Genomic DNA, 13,266 nt, shown 5'->3' with positions numbered 1-13,266 from the left:
TGACGAAAATACACAAAAGGACGGAGTCTGAACAATAATTACATAAAAATAGTTTAATTTTTTTACACACTGGCTTTTTGGTGCACAATGCAACTTGCAACATGGCACATGGTAAAATAATGCAATGTCAGCCAAAAAAAGGACTTTGACCTCAATTAATGGCTGACATCAGCAATAATGAGGTGGGCCTCACTCTGGGCCACTTTATTTAGGTGAGGGTTCCCAAAGTAAAAAGCGCTAATTATAATAGGCCATGTCACTGTCCTCCTGCCAGCCACGCCCATTATTGCAAAGAAGCTATTAGCGTATATTAGCTAGGAGAGGCCAGCTATAATTAATTGTTAGCTAGCTAGCTAGGTATGGCCTTCTCAAGACTTGCTCTAAGCCTACTACTAGGACTGACGGTGTCTGTTGGATGGGTACATGCACAAACACTGAGTGAGTTATTGTGTGTAGTTTCTGTAGCTACTTAACTTGTACATTACTCTAGAGATCCTGCATGTCGTCAGTCTCTTGACAATATTGAGTTGGTGAACTAGTATTAGGATAAACACACATGCACTACTCAGCTCGACTGGCAGCATCCAGTGAGCCCGATGACACTGACCACACTGGAGATATCATCTCATTCTCTGCTGTTGGATCAGGAGTTAGTGGTCTACCACGCCCCTGGGTTTGCTACACCGGAGACACTGATAGTGTATTGTGGCTGTTACCCAATGGGAATGCATTGCAATTTGAAAGTGAATCGTTACCAGTTCAGGACGAAGTGTTCATCAGAGATCTTCCTAATTTAGGCGTTGTTCTGCTTCGTGGTCCCCAACACTTCAGTCCTGATGGAGAACACTGCTGTGTGAGGAGGACTGATGGTGTGGACGTTCAGAGGAAATGTGTCACTTTCAGTGAGTGCTGACTATATTGTCTATGTCCAATACTAACCCCCACCCCCCACAGCTCCCTGCCCCACACTGGCTCCCGTGTCTAATGGAATGATCTCATATGATGCAACCACCAACATAGCCACCTACACCTGTGACACTGGGTACACCATCAGTGGAGCTACTCCGATAACTTGTATGAGTACTGGTACTACTAGTGCTGGTACCTGGTCTCCAACACCACTTGCAGTCATTTGTACAAGTAAGACTAGACTAGTCAGTAGTTCATTGTGTGTATAAGCTATGGCTTCCCAACACAGTCGTCACCTGCCCTGTCCTAACCTCCCCTACCAATGGAGCCTTGTCCACCACTAGTCGGGACTACCTCACTGTTGTTACATACAGCTGTGATACTGGCTACGTCCTCACTGGTAATAGTGGTAGTGCTAGAACATGTCAAGCTAATGGTATGTGGTCAGGAGTGGCACCAACATTTAGTTGTCCACGTGAGTTAGCAATGGTGGGTTGGAAGTAATGGTGATCACATCTACCCACAGCTGTTGACTGTGGACCACTTGCCAACCCCTCTAATGGAGCAGTGAGCACATCCTCTGGAACCACCTTCATGATGACTGCTACCTACACCTGTAACACTAGATACCTACTCAGTGGTGATGCTAGTCAGACTTGTCAAGCTACTGGAGTGTGGGGCGGCAGTGCACCAACCTGTCAATGTGAGTAGCTTTAGACAACATGTTGAAATGGTCATTCATATTATCATTCCCTGTAGTGACTTGTGAGGACCTCGCTAGACCAGCTAATTCAGGCATATTCTACAGTGGTGGAACTAGTGATCTCAGACCACCTGGCACTGTGGCCACCTACACCTGTGTCATTGGGTACAGGATTGTTGGTACCACTAGTGCTACCATGACTACTAGGAGCTGTCTAACCAATGGAGGGTGGAGTGGCAGTGATCCAACATGTCAACGTGAGCTATCATATTATGCTAATGCTTGCAATTATTCACCAAGTGTGTCTGTTGTAGCTGTTGACTGTGGTTCCCTGACTGACCCCATCAATGGAGCAGTGGACACATCCTCTGGAACTACCTTTAATCAAGTGGCCACTTACACCTGTACCAATGGGTACATGATTAGCGGTGCTACCACTAGAACCTGTCAGGCTACTGGATCCTGGAGTCCTTCTCAACCCACTTGTGCACGTGAGTATCACTGATATTACAGTGTGTTTAATTATGTTACCCACACGTGTAGCTGTTGACTGTGGTGGCCTCACTAACCCCCTCAATGGACAAGTCAGAACCTTCTCTGGAACCACCTTCATGATGACTGCTGCCTACACCTGTAACACTAGATACCTACTCAGTGGTGATGCTAGTCGGACTTGTCAAGCTACTGGAGTGTGGGGCGGCAGTGCACCAACCTGTCAATGTGAGTAGCTTTAGACAACATGTTGAAATGGTCATTCATATTATCATTCCCTGTAGTGACTTGTGAGGACCTCGCTAGACCAGCTAATTCAGGCATATTCTACAATGGTGGAACTAGTAACCTCAGACCACCTGGCACTGTGGCCACCTACACCTGTGTCACTGGGTACAGGATTGTTGGTACCACTAGTGCTACCATTACCAGGAGCTGTCTAACCAATGGAGGGTGGAGTGGTAGTGATCCAACTTGTGAATGTGAGATTGTCACACAACTCTTAAGCATTGTGTAGATTACGTCTTTCTCTCTTACACAGTAATTTGCCCAACTCTCCCTAATCCAACAAACGGAGCTATTCAATACACCTCCATTATCCCCCGAGCAACAGCCTCCACTGCTACCTACAGTTGCACAGCTGGCTATCACCTCAGTGGGACAGCAGTGAGGACATGTACTACCAGTGGATGGAGTGGTGCTGCTTCTACCTGTATAGGTCTGTTGTTTGGGTCACTGTCATACATACATGTGTCTATTTCTTTACAGTCTTCTGTGATGACCTCCCTGTCCCCAACAACGTGATGATTAACTACAATCCAGCCTCCACCCCCAGACTGCAGGGAGCCGTGGCTACACACAGCTGTACTGTCACTGGATACGAACCATCCAGTGGACCTGATCGGGTGTGTCGGTCTGACAGAGCATGGAGTGGAGGTGTCATCACTTGTCAAAGTGAGTTGTATCGGTCCTTTAAAGTATTGATATGACGGACGATTCTTATTTTCAGTTGTGGACTGTGGCAATCCTCCGGTGATCTCGAATGGAGTGCGCCAATTCTCTGCTACTACATTTGAAGAGACAGCCACTTACATGTGTGCTGGGAGCTTCACTCTATCAGGAGACTCCACTCTGACTTGTATGGCTAGTGGACTCTGGGGCACACCTCCAATATGCTCTCGTGAGTTAATAGTTTTTAAAGATTGTATTTGTATATTGTATTCTTACATGCAGCTGTTTGTGAGGACCTTCCCTCACCTGCTAATGGAGGGATTAGCTACAATACGACACTCTCCCCAAGACCAGCGGGGACAGTGGCCACCTACACCTGTGACACTGGGTACGATATCTTTGGTACTAATAGAACAAGGACATGTCAATCAGACACTACCTGGAGTGGAGGAGACATTGTCTGTCAAGGTATCTTCCTTTATTGCTTGTCCCTGTAGTGACTTCTCTTACAGCAAGCTGTCCTGCTCTCACTCTATCAAATGGTGACATCACTTACATCATGAACACCTCTCCTATTCCAGTGGGTACATTGGCTACCCACTCCTGTAGTGACTCGTTTGTGCTCTCTGGTGATGCTACCAGGAGATGTACTGGCAGTGCTAGTGGAGGAATGTGGAGTGGACTAATGCTAACATGTATTGGTAAGCATCTGTTATATACGTCCCATATATAATTATGGTATCTTTACAGGAACATGTGAGGACCTACCCAGCATCACTAATGGAGTCATTGCTTACTCATCAACCTCTCCTCCACGTACTGATGGGAGTACTGCCACTTACTCTTGTGGGATGATGATGGAGCTGATGGTGATCGGGAGCAGTGTAAGAACATGTGGATCAGACCGTAACTGGACTGAGGCTGAGCCATTCTGTCAGAGTCAGTTCCCACACATGTGTTATACTAATGTGTGTTGATGCCATTATATATTGCAGGAGTGTTCCTTCAACATCAAGGGTTTACAATAGCTGAGGCTAATTCTCGAGTGCAGCTTGACACCATTGGAGAGGGGGGGAGAGGACTGGTGTGCAGGACTGATCACCAACAATGCTGTAACGATACCTCTAACGCCGCTTGGCTTAATCCCAATGGCACTGTTGTCCCTTCAACTTCAAGTCGTGGAGACTCTGACTTCTACACTGACACTGGTGATGGGTTCATACGCCTCAACCTCATCAGAAACACTACCACTGCAACTGGTGAATATTGCTGCCGAGTTCCAATGGACGATGGAGCTACCGTGGAGACGTTCTGTGCACAACTATTCCTGCCTGAACCTCAAGGTAGCTTGAAAACAATACAAGAGCCTGTAACCATTTGTATTCCCCTAGTCTCTGTCCCTGTTGCTGTTATTGGTGGGGCAGTCGGTGCTATAGTGGTGGTGATTCTGGTGATCCTGCTCATCATATTCCTAGTACTGTTCCTGAGGTAAGCCATGCAGTGCAGTGTGTGTGTACATTCATTGTGGGCTAGCTACACACAATTGTGTGTTTCCAACAACCACTACATTGTGTATCCAGCACCACAATAGCTTATATAGACACTGAAGCATGACAACACAACTGTTATTATTTCTACAGGCGCTCACGGAAGAAGCAGTATGAGCCTGCTGTCAAAAACTCTGGTTTCTCTACTGTATACACCAAACACAGCGATACTGACGGGGTGGTCACCATATCAAAGGATCAAGGTCAGTGCTGTTGATTAGTGTCATGAATTTCACCTTAAAACCTGTGTATGTGTTAATGTGTGCAGAGCCTACCATCACTGGCTTCCCCAGTGAGAGCAGAGGTAATGAAGGGGAGGAGGTGGTCATTAAGCCCAAGGTGGGAGGTCACCCTCCACCCAGTCTCACCTGGTACCACGATGGTAGGAAGGTGACTGCAGACTATGCCACAGAACTGGACGAGGAAGGTGGAATATCCTTCCCTAGTGTGGAGATGAAACATGCTGGTGAGAGTAGTACAAGAGGCTTGTTGTGTATGAAGGTCTTGTTGGTGTGTATGATAAATTGACTACAGCTGTTGCAACTCTCTATTGTCCATATTGAAAATACTCTTCAGTGTGCTTATTTGATAACAAACACACGTCTCATTAGTCCCAAAATGTAAACTATCATAATATCATATATCAATATTCAGTGTGTGCATGTGTGTGTGTGTGTGTGTGTGTGTGTGTGTGTGTGTGTGTGTGTGTGTGTGTGTGCAGGTGTCTATAAGCTGGTGGCCAGTGGACCTTCTGGCACAGCTGAGAAAGAGCTCCAGTTGATAGTGGTACCAGAGGGAAGGGAAGCAGAGGTGACAGATGAGGTGGACCTCACTCCTATACCAGTGGATGGGTTTGGAGCATATGTCACTGAGCAGCATGCTAATGGAAACAAGAAGTTTTCCAACAACTATTCGGTGGGTTTAATACATGTACAGCGATTGTGCTTATTACCTCACCAACAGACTGGCCTTGTTATTGTTATGATGTTCACTCCAGTACACACACACACACACACACACACACACACACACATCACACATCACACACACACACACACACACCACACACTGCACAGGGTCTCGGTGGCAAGGAAGGTGAACACTCAACAGCAATTGCCAAACAGCACAAAGATGAAAACAGATTCGGAAACATTCTTGTGTGTAAGTTCCTGAGGTAGAATCAGTATTTTGTTCAGAGGGGATTTTATACTTCCTCATTGTGGCTTCATGTGGTCATAACACGAACACATACACACACACACTCTCTGGTTTCCTGCAGATGATGACAACCTCATTATCCTAGACCCCATCCCTGGACAAGAGGACTGTCAGAGTGACTACATCAATGCCTCCTATGTAGACGTGAGCTAGTGTGTGTTGTGACTGAAAGGGTCAGGAATTTAGGGTGTTTGGAACTATAGTTAATGATAATCATATCCTGTCAGGGCTGCCTGTCTCTCCCATACAAGTCAATGAATAACAATATATGGCCAAATATGTGGGAGTTGCCTCTGCTGTAATTGTTGTACATGTACTTGTATGTTGTACAAGCTGATTGTGAGATATAGATATTCACGTGTGGGTACAAGCTTCCTAGATTTATTCATGATAACACATGCAATTACCATGTTTATGTTGTATTCCTTACCATGGTTTCACCCTCTCTACTGTAGGGTTTTGACAAGCCAAACAAGTTCATTGCTTCTCAAGGTATCAGTTTCATGTTTCACTAGAGCATAACTGTACACACAAGACAGTAACTATGCACACTTGCTGTGTGCTTGCTTTACAATCATAACTATTGTAATGTGCTTCATTGCTTGTTTTCATATGTCTATTCTCCCCTCGCCTATCATAGGACCACTACCCAATACCCTGGTGGACTTCTGGCGCATGATGTGGCAGGAGAGACCACCCATAATAGTCATGCTCACCAACCTCAAGGAGAACAACAAGATCAAGTGTCAACAGTACTGGCCAGACAGTGGCAGTGTGAACTATGGCCCCTTCACAGTCACCATCACAGACCAGCAGGTCCTGGCTGACTACACTGTCAGAAACCTACTACTTGCAGTGAGTACCTAATAAAAGTGTGGTATATAAATTATAGTACATTATTATGTTGTTACAATAACATTTATTTTGTTAACATTGTGTTTTTTCACAGTTTACTTTCAGACAGCAATTCTCTTTCATTGTTGTGATATGTTTCTTTTGTCACAGATGAAAGGGCAAAGTGGGAAACCTTTCAAGACCACTCAGTTTCACTTTACAACGTGGCCTGATCACGGTGTGCCTGACTATGCCACGCCCATTCTTGGGTTCCATCGTCGGGTCAAGTCCCAACACAAGCCATCCAGAGGTCCTCTCCTGGTCCACTGCAGTGCTGGTGTGGGACGCACAGGCACTTACATTGCCCTTGATAATATCCTAGATCAAATCGCAGCTGAAAATGTCGTCGGTGTTTCCAGCACCATTGTCAAAGCTCGCAAACAGAGGATGAAAATGGTCCAGACTCAAGTAAGCACTAGACTAGACACAGAAGCTTACAGAAGTAACTGTAATTCTATCCACCATATTATATCAGGTTTCAAATGCGTCGTTTTTTTCGATAGCAAATTGTGAATTTTCGCATAATTCACAATCAAAAGAAACCTAAAGAGTGAGCTTGCAATTTCCCATGCTTGGCGTATGATTCGCAATAGTTAGAAACGCAACCAGGCTTGTACAGTGTCATACACAATCGATTAACCTCGCATTCTAGAGTGATGATATTATGGTTACAGTATATGATAAGAATGTGTAGGGGATGACATGTGTAGCCAGAGAGTGGTGTCATGTTCACCAGTGTAGTAAAGTGGTAATGACTTCCTTATAACTGTTAATGGGTTAAGGTATGTTATGCACGTTGCTTGTTACCCACTAGGTGAAATGAACCGTTAAAATACTTTATTGAGCATGAAGTTTGCATGCATCGTATGATCTGTCCAGTCTAAGTGCCTATAGTATTTATTATATTAACTGTTATAGTGAAATGGCTTATATATACTGCCATTTTGATTCTACTGAGCATGCTCATTGCCCCTCTACCTATAGGACCAATATGTGTTCATCCACGATGCTATCCTTGAGTCAGTGACGTGTGGAGACACTCAGATCAGTGCTGGAGATCTGCGCAGACAGATACAGAAGATGTCATCAGTGGCCCCGGGAAAAACCGTCTCTGGATTCCAATACCAGTTCCAAATTCTGGAACAGGTATCTCCAAATCCGAATGAGGTCAACTGCAGCGGTGCATTGAGACACAAGAACCTGAACAGGGGAATACAGTACCTACCAAGTAAGTATTTACTAATATAAGGTTTTAGATTTTATATTAAACGACCTTTACCTGATTGTATGTAAACGACCCTTTACCAACTCCACAGTTGAGAATCACCGTGTGTTCCTAAAAGGAGAGGACCCTGGTCGTGACTATGTCAATGCCGTCTTTGTCAATGTAAGTGTGTAATGTAAGTGTGTATTGCAGAGCTGCTTAAACATGCACAACAATATTTGTTAGCAACCCTAGATGATAGCTCCGAAAACGGGCCTGCATGGTTTAAAACAAATCACCCACAGCCCAGAAAATTCACACTTGCCTGAAATGAATCACTGATCCAAGTAGACCGTAATTATATTTATTGTAGCACTAGCTATCAATTAAGAGCTACTGAGCAAGTTACGGACAAATAGCTATGAAAACAGGCATATAGATAAAACACCCACTTACATAGCACGCCATAATATCGCACTTTTTATCCCGTTGCTATGTTGTTGCTATGTTGTTGTTTTATATGCACTTGCCGCAAAGTCATAATCACTAACCACAAAACGCCCCTCTGGCAGACATGATTAATTAATGGAGAACAAAGTATCAAAGAAGTTTAGTCAGGGCACTGTTCAACATAGCTGGAGTTAATTCTTTGCATCCATGTAGATTTTTAAATTGTCCAAGGTTCAATTTGTGGAAGACTTTGTGCTCCTAAGTCCTCGTGATGATGCGTGGCTTAAATGTAGATAAGTCCTTCAATTTTGCTTCACCATAAATATGTTACTATAAGCTAGGCCCTCGTGCTTCAGTGCTTGTATGCCTCGTGCCCATGTTATAACTATAACATAATTTGGAGCACTATGTTCAGTGTTCCCCCTCTCTCCCTCCAGGGCTACAAGCACCAGAAGGCATACATCATTGCCCAGAATCCACTGGACTCAACCGTGCGTAACTTCTGGAAGGTGATCTATGACAGGAAGTGTGCGGCTGTTGTGATGTTAACTCCTCTCAGTGAGGATGGGAAGGTAAGTGATGGTCTCCATTAGAGGTCCTCCCTGTTGAGTGTGTGTGTGTGTGTGTAGGAGGCATGCTCCCAGTACTGGCCAGAGAGTGGCAATGTCACCTCCTTCGGTGAGTTCACCATCGATAACTTGGGGGAGGAAACCAACACTGGGTTCGTTATGAGGCAACTGAGCGTGCTTAACAAGAAGGTGTGTACTTGTATATCACTTTGGTTGCTTTTTTATCGTTCCTTAAATTTTTCCTCCAGACTAAGCAAACTCAGCAAATAATTCAAATCCAAATTCTCGGTTGGAAGTCGACTGGTGCATGTGAGAACCTCAAGATTGTAACTGACGTGAATGAGGAGGTTATAAAGGTTCAAAGGAGGACTGGAAACAAGGCGATTGTGGTCCACTGCAGGTGAGGGTCTGTTATAATAAGTTCCTAATTATATTGTATTGTTTCCAGTGACACTGCGACCCGCTCTGGTATGTACTGCTCCATAGCTACTACCATTGACCGTTGCAAGACAGAGGGAGTGGTGGATGTGTTCCAGGTGGTCAAGGCTCTCAGGGTCCACAAGCCAGGGGCAGTACCCTCAGTCGTGAGTTCATCTGCTTACAGCTAATATATATAGAGCCTGCACCACTTAATTACAAGCCAGACCTCTCAGCAGCTGTTTCCCCATAATTAGTATACAATGTAACAGGCCATGCATTGCATTACATAGCACATCACAGTGTATGTGTATTAATGTGCCACTCCCCCTCACAGGACAACTACAAGGATGTTTTTGAGGCCTTGTTGGTCTACTTGGACTCCTTCGATACTTACGCAAACTTTCTTTAAAACTAAAACTTTTAATGTGAATGTGAGTGCATCTTTTATTGTTGTTTTTGAAGTTAGACGTAGGATTTTAGTTTTTGTATTTGCCAGTTTTTTAATATTTGTCATTTCTGAGGAAAAATTTGAGGATATAGGGTGAGGGTCGCTAAGTTAAAAATCGCCAATTATACTCTAGCTAGCTACTACTAAACAGTAGAGAATGGCTACTGTAACTCTATTTCTCTGCTGTCTGCTGGGAAGTGTTTCTCTTGTGTATGGGCAACCTTTGAGTGAGTTGATATGCAGTGCAGTGCAACTATAAAGCTCTAGATATAGAATCTAAATCTTGTGCTACTGGTGTATAGTATATCTATATAGGTTTGGTATCAGAGCATCAATTATTACATTAATGGCATACAGTTCGACTGGCACCAGCCAATGAGCCCGATGACACTGACCACACTGGAGAGATCATCTCATTCTCTGATGTTGGACCAGGAGGAACTAATGTTCTACAGCTACTACGCCCCTGGGTTTGCTACACCGAAGACACTGGTAGTGTATTGTGGCTGTTCCCCAATGGGAGTGCATTGCAACTTGATAGTAGATCGTTGGCAGTTCAGGATGAATTGTTCATCAGAGATATTCCTAATTTTGGCGTTGCTCTGCATCGTGGTCCCACACACTTCAGTCCTGATGGAGAATACTGCTGTGTGAGGGTTAACACAGGACTGAGGAGATGTGTCACCTTCAGTGAGTGCTGACTATATTGTCTATGTCCAATACTAACCCCCACCCCCCACAGCTCCCTGCCCCACACTGAGTCCACTGTCTAATGGAATGATCTCATACGATGCAACCACCAACATGGCCACCTACACCTGTGACACTGGGTACACCATCAGTGGAGCTACTCCGATAACTTGTATGAGTGATGGTACTAGTGCTGGTACCTGGTCTCCATCACCTCCCACTTGTACAAGTAAGACCATCAGAACTAGTAAGTAGTTAGTGTGTGTTTATTTTCCCCAACACAGTCGTCACCTGCCCTGTCCTAACCTCCCCTACCAATGGAGGTGTGTCCACCACCCCTAGTCGGGACTACCTCACCTTTGCTGCATACAGCTGTGACCCTGGCTACTTCCTCACTAGTAGTGCTACTAGACATTGTGAAGCTACTGGTCAGTGGTCAGGAGTGGCACCAACTTGTTCACGTGAGTTAGCAATGGTGGTTGGAAGTAATGGTGATCAAGCATCTCCCCACAGCTGTTGACTGTGGAGCACTGATGGCCCCCTCCAATGGAGCAGTGGACACATCCTCTGGAACCACCTTCATGATGACTGCTACCTACACCTGTAACACTGGATACAACATTGTTGGTAGCGAGAGCAGAACTTGTGGAGCAAGTATAACAAATGGACCAACTGGAGTTTGGAGTCCAGCTGCACCAGTTTGTGAAAGTATGTTATACCAATGTGTTGTGGCCTCACGTGATTTCCTATAATCTTATTACTGAACCCTTTATATCTGTGAGCGTTGCCCATAAATAAGAGAAGGAGCGGGTGACTACGGTGATCAGGTTTCGTAAGTGGTTATGACTGCATTTCCATATATGCAGAGTCACTAAGTGGTTGAATCCCTACATGTGTTACACGCAATACAGGGCTACGGTTTGCAAGCACTTGGTCGATTCCATAAAATGAAATGCAGTTTCACAGGCAATTACGAAACGTGATCCCTGAGTATAATTATGTTGAAGTTAGTTGAATAAAATTGATTGTCTGTTACAGTTGTCAACTGTGGTTCCCTGGAGGCCCCCTCCAATGGAGCAGTGAGCACATCCTCTGGAACCACCTTCATGATGACTGCTACCTACACCTGTAACCCTGGATACACTCTCATTGGAGCAAACACTCGGACTTGTGGTGGTGATGGACAGTGGACTCCAGTTGCTCCAACCTGTTTACGTACGCAAGTTATTAGCAACATCACAATATTATGTTTACATGTTCAGTCTATGTTCAGTTGTTGTGTCTACCTGTCGTTATCTGTCCTATTTACTCTGGTACTAAATGAAACTACATTGTTATTATTTCACAGAGCTCCTAGCTGTGATCAGCCCCAGTGGAGGTCCAATGGCTGGTCAGAGTTTCTCCCTCACTTGTTCCCTGAGTGGAGGGGCCTTTCTACAACCCACCCTCTCCTACCAGTGGACGAGGGAGGGAGGGTCACTCATGACCAGCACAGCAACCCTCAACTTTGACACTCTCTATACTTGTCAGACGCTGGTCAGTACAGCTGTCAGGTCATCCTCACCTCCAGTCAGCTTGAGGGGGAACACACTGTAGCTACTCACTACACCATTGAGTTCAGGAGTAAGTTGGAAAGCCTTTACAATTCCACTGAAAATATGTAAGCATACCTGAAAGTAAAAATAATCATTTATGTAAAACCTTACTAAAGATCATGTGTAACTATAGTGTGTTCATATGGATTCACATCAATTCTCTTTTGGTAACAGTTTATTTTTGTTTTCCAGCACTCAACATTCAACTCCGTCTGGATGTAATAACAAACTGTGAGGTGTACATTGAGTCAGAGACAATGGCCAAAGCCAGTGGCATCACTACCAGACTATCTCAAGGTGTTGAAGGATTGTGTGCTTGTGGGTTCAGCCCCTCCCTTCTCACTGACGAGTTTATCAATTGTTTCGACGGCTCCTCTAGTCATGTGACCTACCGAGCTGTGCTGACTGGAACAGAGAGTGTATCCACCATACAACTGGCTAGGCTAATGGAACAGTGGGTTGAGAATGATCCAATCGTTGTGGTGCAGAGTGCAGGCCTCAGTGTGACTAACAGTTGTCCGATTGTCATTGCTAACCTCAATAGTCCAGAGTGCCCTGAGGACATCACTAATCGGTCAACTGCTACTACCTCACCCACAGAGAGTGTAGTGGTCAATGTTAGTGCAGTGGCTGGTGGGGTGGTTGCTGGAGTCTTGGCCATTGCTGTGCTAGTACTGATCATATTGCTTGTGCTGGTTATGTTGAGGCAACGGAGGTCTGGATCCAAGGACATGAGTGATGAGAAGACAGGCAGCCAACCAACACAGTGAGTGTTAGTGTGTGAAGGAAGTAGCTGTCATAACTATGTGTACCGGTATGATTGTAGAGAGCGTTTGTTATGATTGTGCATTTAATTATTCCGTGTATATCAAGTACATGTATATAGTTAATAGATTCCATTCTTATGCATGGTGTGTTCTTAACTGTACATTAATCATGTGTATGGTTTTAGAGTTTCTGTCGGTTATCAAATTATGTGCTTTTATTGTATACCGTATTAATTATGCATGGTCTAGTACGTCTGTGAATGAAATAGCTGTACACTTGTGTACTGGTGTGGTTAGAGTTACATTTCAGGGAGAGTTGTGTTCATGCAGTAGCTAGCAATCTGTGCCAAACCAAATGGCTGGTATATCGAGGTGGCCGTACTTCAGAGAGCTGGAATATAGCGAGAGT

At 44.7% G+C, this 13,266-nt stretch overlaps 2 protein-coding genes across 7 annotated transcripts in view; both read left to right on the top strand.

Moving 5' to 3' along the window:
• LOC135334769 (uncharacterized) overlaps nt 1-9,884 on the top strand; it is a 41,416-nt gene extending 31,532 nt beyond the window's left edge. For 3 of the 4 annotated variants that reach the window (XM_064530076.1, XM_064530073.1, XM_064530077.1), the window contains 28 exons: nt 1,436-1,612; nt 1,669-1,869; nt 1,927-2,103; nt 2,156-2,332; nt 2,389-2,586; nt 2,646-2,822; nt 2,873-3,058; nt 3,114-3,284; nt 3,338-3,523; nt 3,568-3,756; nt 3,806-3,994; nt 4,051-4,398; nt 4,447-4,543; nt 4,696-4,805; nt 4,871-5,068; nt 5,324-5,517; nt 5,679-5,763; nt 5,882-5,964; nt 6,276-6,312; nt 6,461-6,675; nt 6,826-7,122; nt 7,699-7,942; nt 8,031-8,101; nt 8,806-8,940; nt 8,998-9,126; nt 9,186-9,337; nt 9,386-9,521; nt 9,692-9,884. In XM_064530076.1, the coding sequence (XP_064386146.1) occupies nt 1,436-1,612; nt 1,669-1,869; nt 1,927-2,103; nt 2,156-2,332; nt 2,389-2,586; nt 2,646-2,822; nt 2,873-3,058; nt 3,114-3,284; nt 3,338-3,523; nt 3,568-3,756; nt 3,806-3,994; nt 4,051-4,398; nt 4,447-4,543; nt 4,696-4,805; nt 4,871-5,068; nt 5,324-5,517; nt 5,679-5,763; nt 5,882-5,964; nt 6,276-6,312; nt 6,461-6,675; nt 6,826-7,122; nt 7,699-7,942; nt 8,031-8,101; nt 8,806-8,940; nt 8,998-9,126; nt 9,186-9,337; nt 9,386-9,521; nt 9,692-9,766 (4,634 nt within the window). In that variant the 3' untranslated portion in view covers nt 9,767-9,884. Of the gene's footprint in view, nt 1-276; nt 439-569; nt 903-954; nt 1,141-1,198; nt 1,385-1,435; nt 1,613-1,668; nt 1,870-1,926; nt 2,104-2,155; nt 2,333-2,388; nt 2,587-2,645; nt 2,823-2,872; nt 3,059-3,113; nt 3,285-3,337; nt 3,524-3,567; nt 3,757-3,805; nt 3,995-4,050; nt 4,399-4,446; nt 4,544-4,695; nt 4,806-4,870; nt 5,069-5,323; nt 5,518-5,678; nt 5,764-5,881; nt 5,965-6,275; nt 6,313-6,460; nt 6,676-6,825; nt 7,123-7,698; nt 7,943-8,030; nt 8,102-8,805; nt 8,941-8,997; nt 9,127-9,185; nt 9,338-9,385; nt 9,522-9,691 lie in introns of those variants that run through there. The other variant, XM_064530075.1, reaches the window with a different exon arrangement.
• Nucleotides 1-13,266, top strand: part of LOC135334825 (P-selectin-like) — a 53,451-nt gene that overhangs the window by 31,859 nt on the left and 8,326 nt on the right. The window contains exons 3-8 of one of the 3 annotated variants that reach the window (XM_064530169.1): nt 10,548-10,724; nt 10,780-10,956; nt 11,009-11,203; nt 11,534-11,710; nt 11,844-12,118; nt 12,283-12,423. In XM_064530169.1, coding sequence (XP_064386239.1) covers nt 10,548-10,724; nt 10,780-10,956; nt 11,009-11,203; nt 11,534-11,710; nt 11,844-12,091 — 974 coding nt within the window. In that variant the 3' untranslated portion in view covers nt 12,092-12,118; nt 12,283-12,423. Of the gene's footprint in view, nt 1-10,547; nt 10,725-10,779; nt 10,957-11,008; nt 11,204-11,533; nt 11,711-11,843; nt 12,119-12,282; nt 12,424-13,266 lie in introns of those variants that run through there. The other 2 variants (XM_064530170.1, XM_064530171.1) reach the window with 2 other exon arrangements.

This window comes from Halichondria panicea, chromosome 4 (assembly GCF_963675165.1).
Source record: "Halichondria panicea chromosome 4, odHalPani1.1, whole genome shotgun sequence".
NCBI lineage: Eukaryota > Metazoa > Porifera > Demospongiae > Suberitida > Halichondriidae > Halichondria > Halichondria panicea.
Note: the sequence above shows the minus strand (reverse complement) of the source record. Positions and strands in the feature narration are given on the sequence as shown.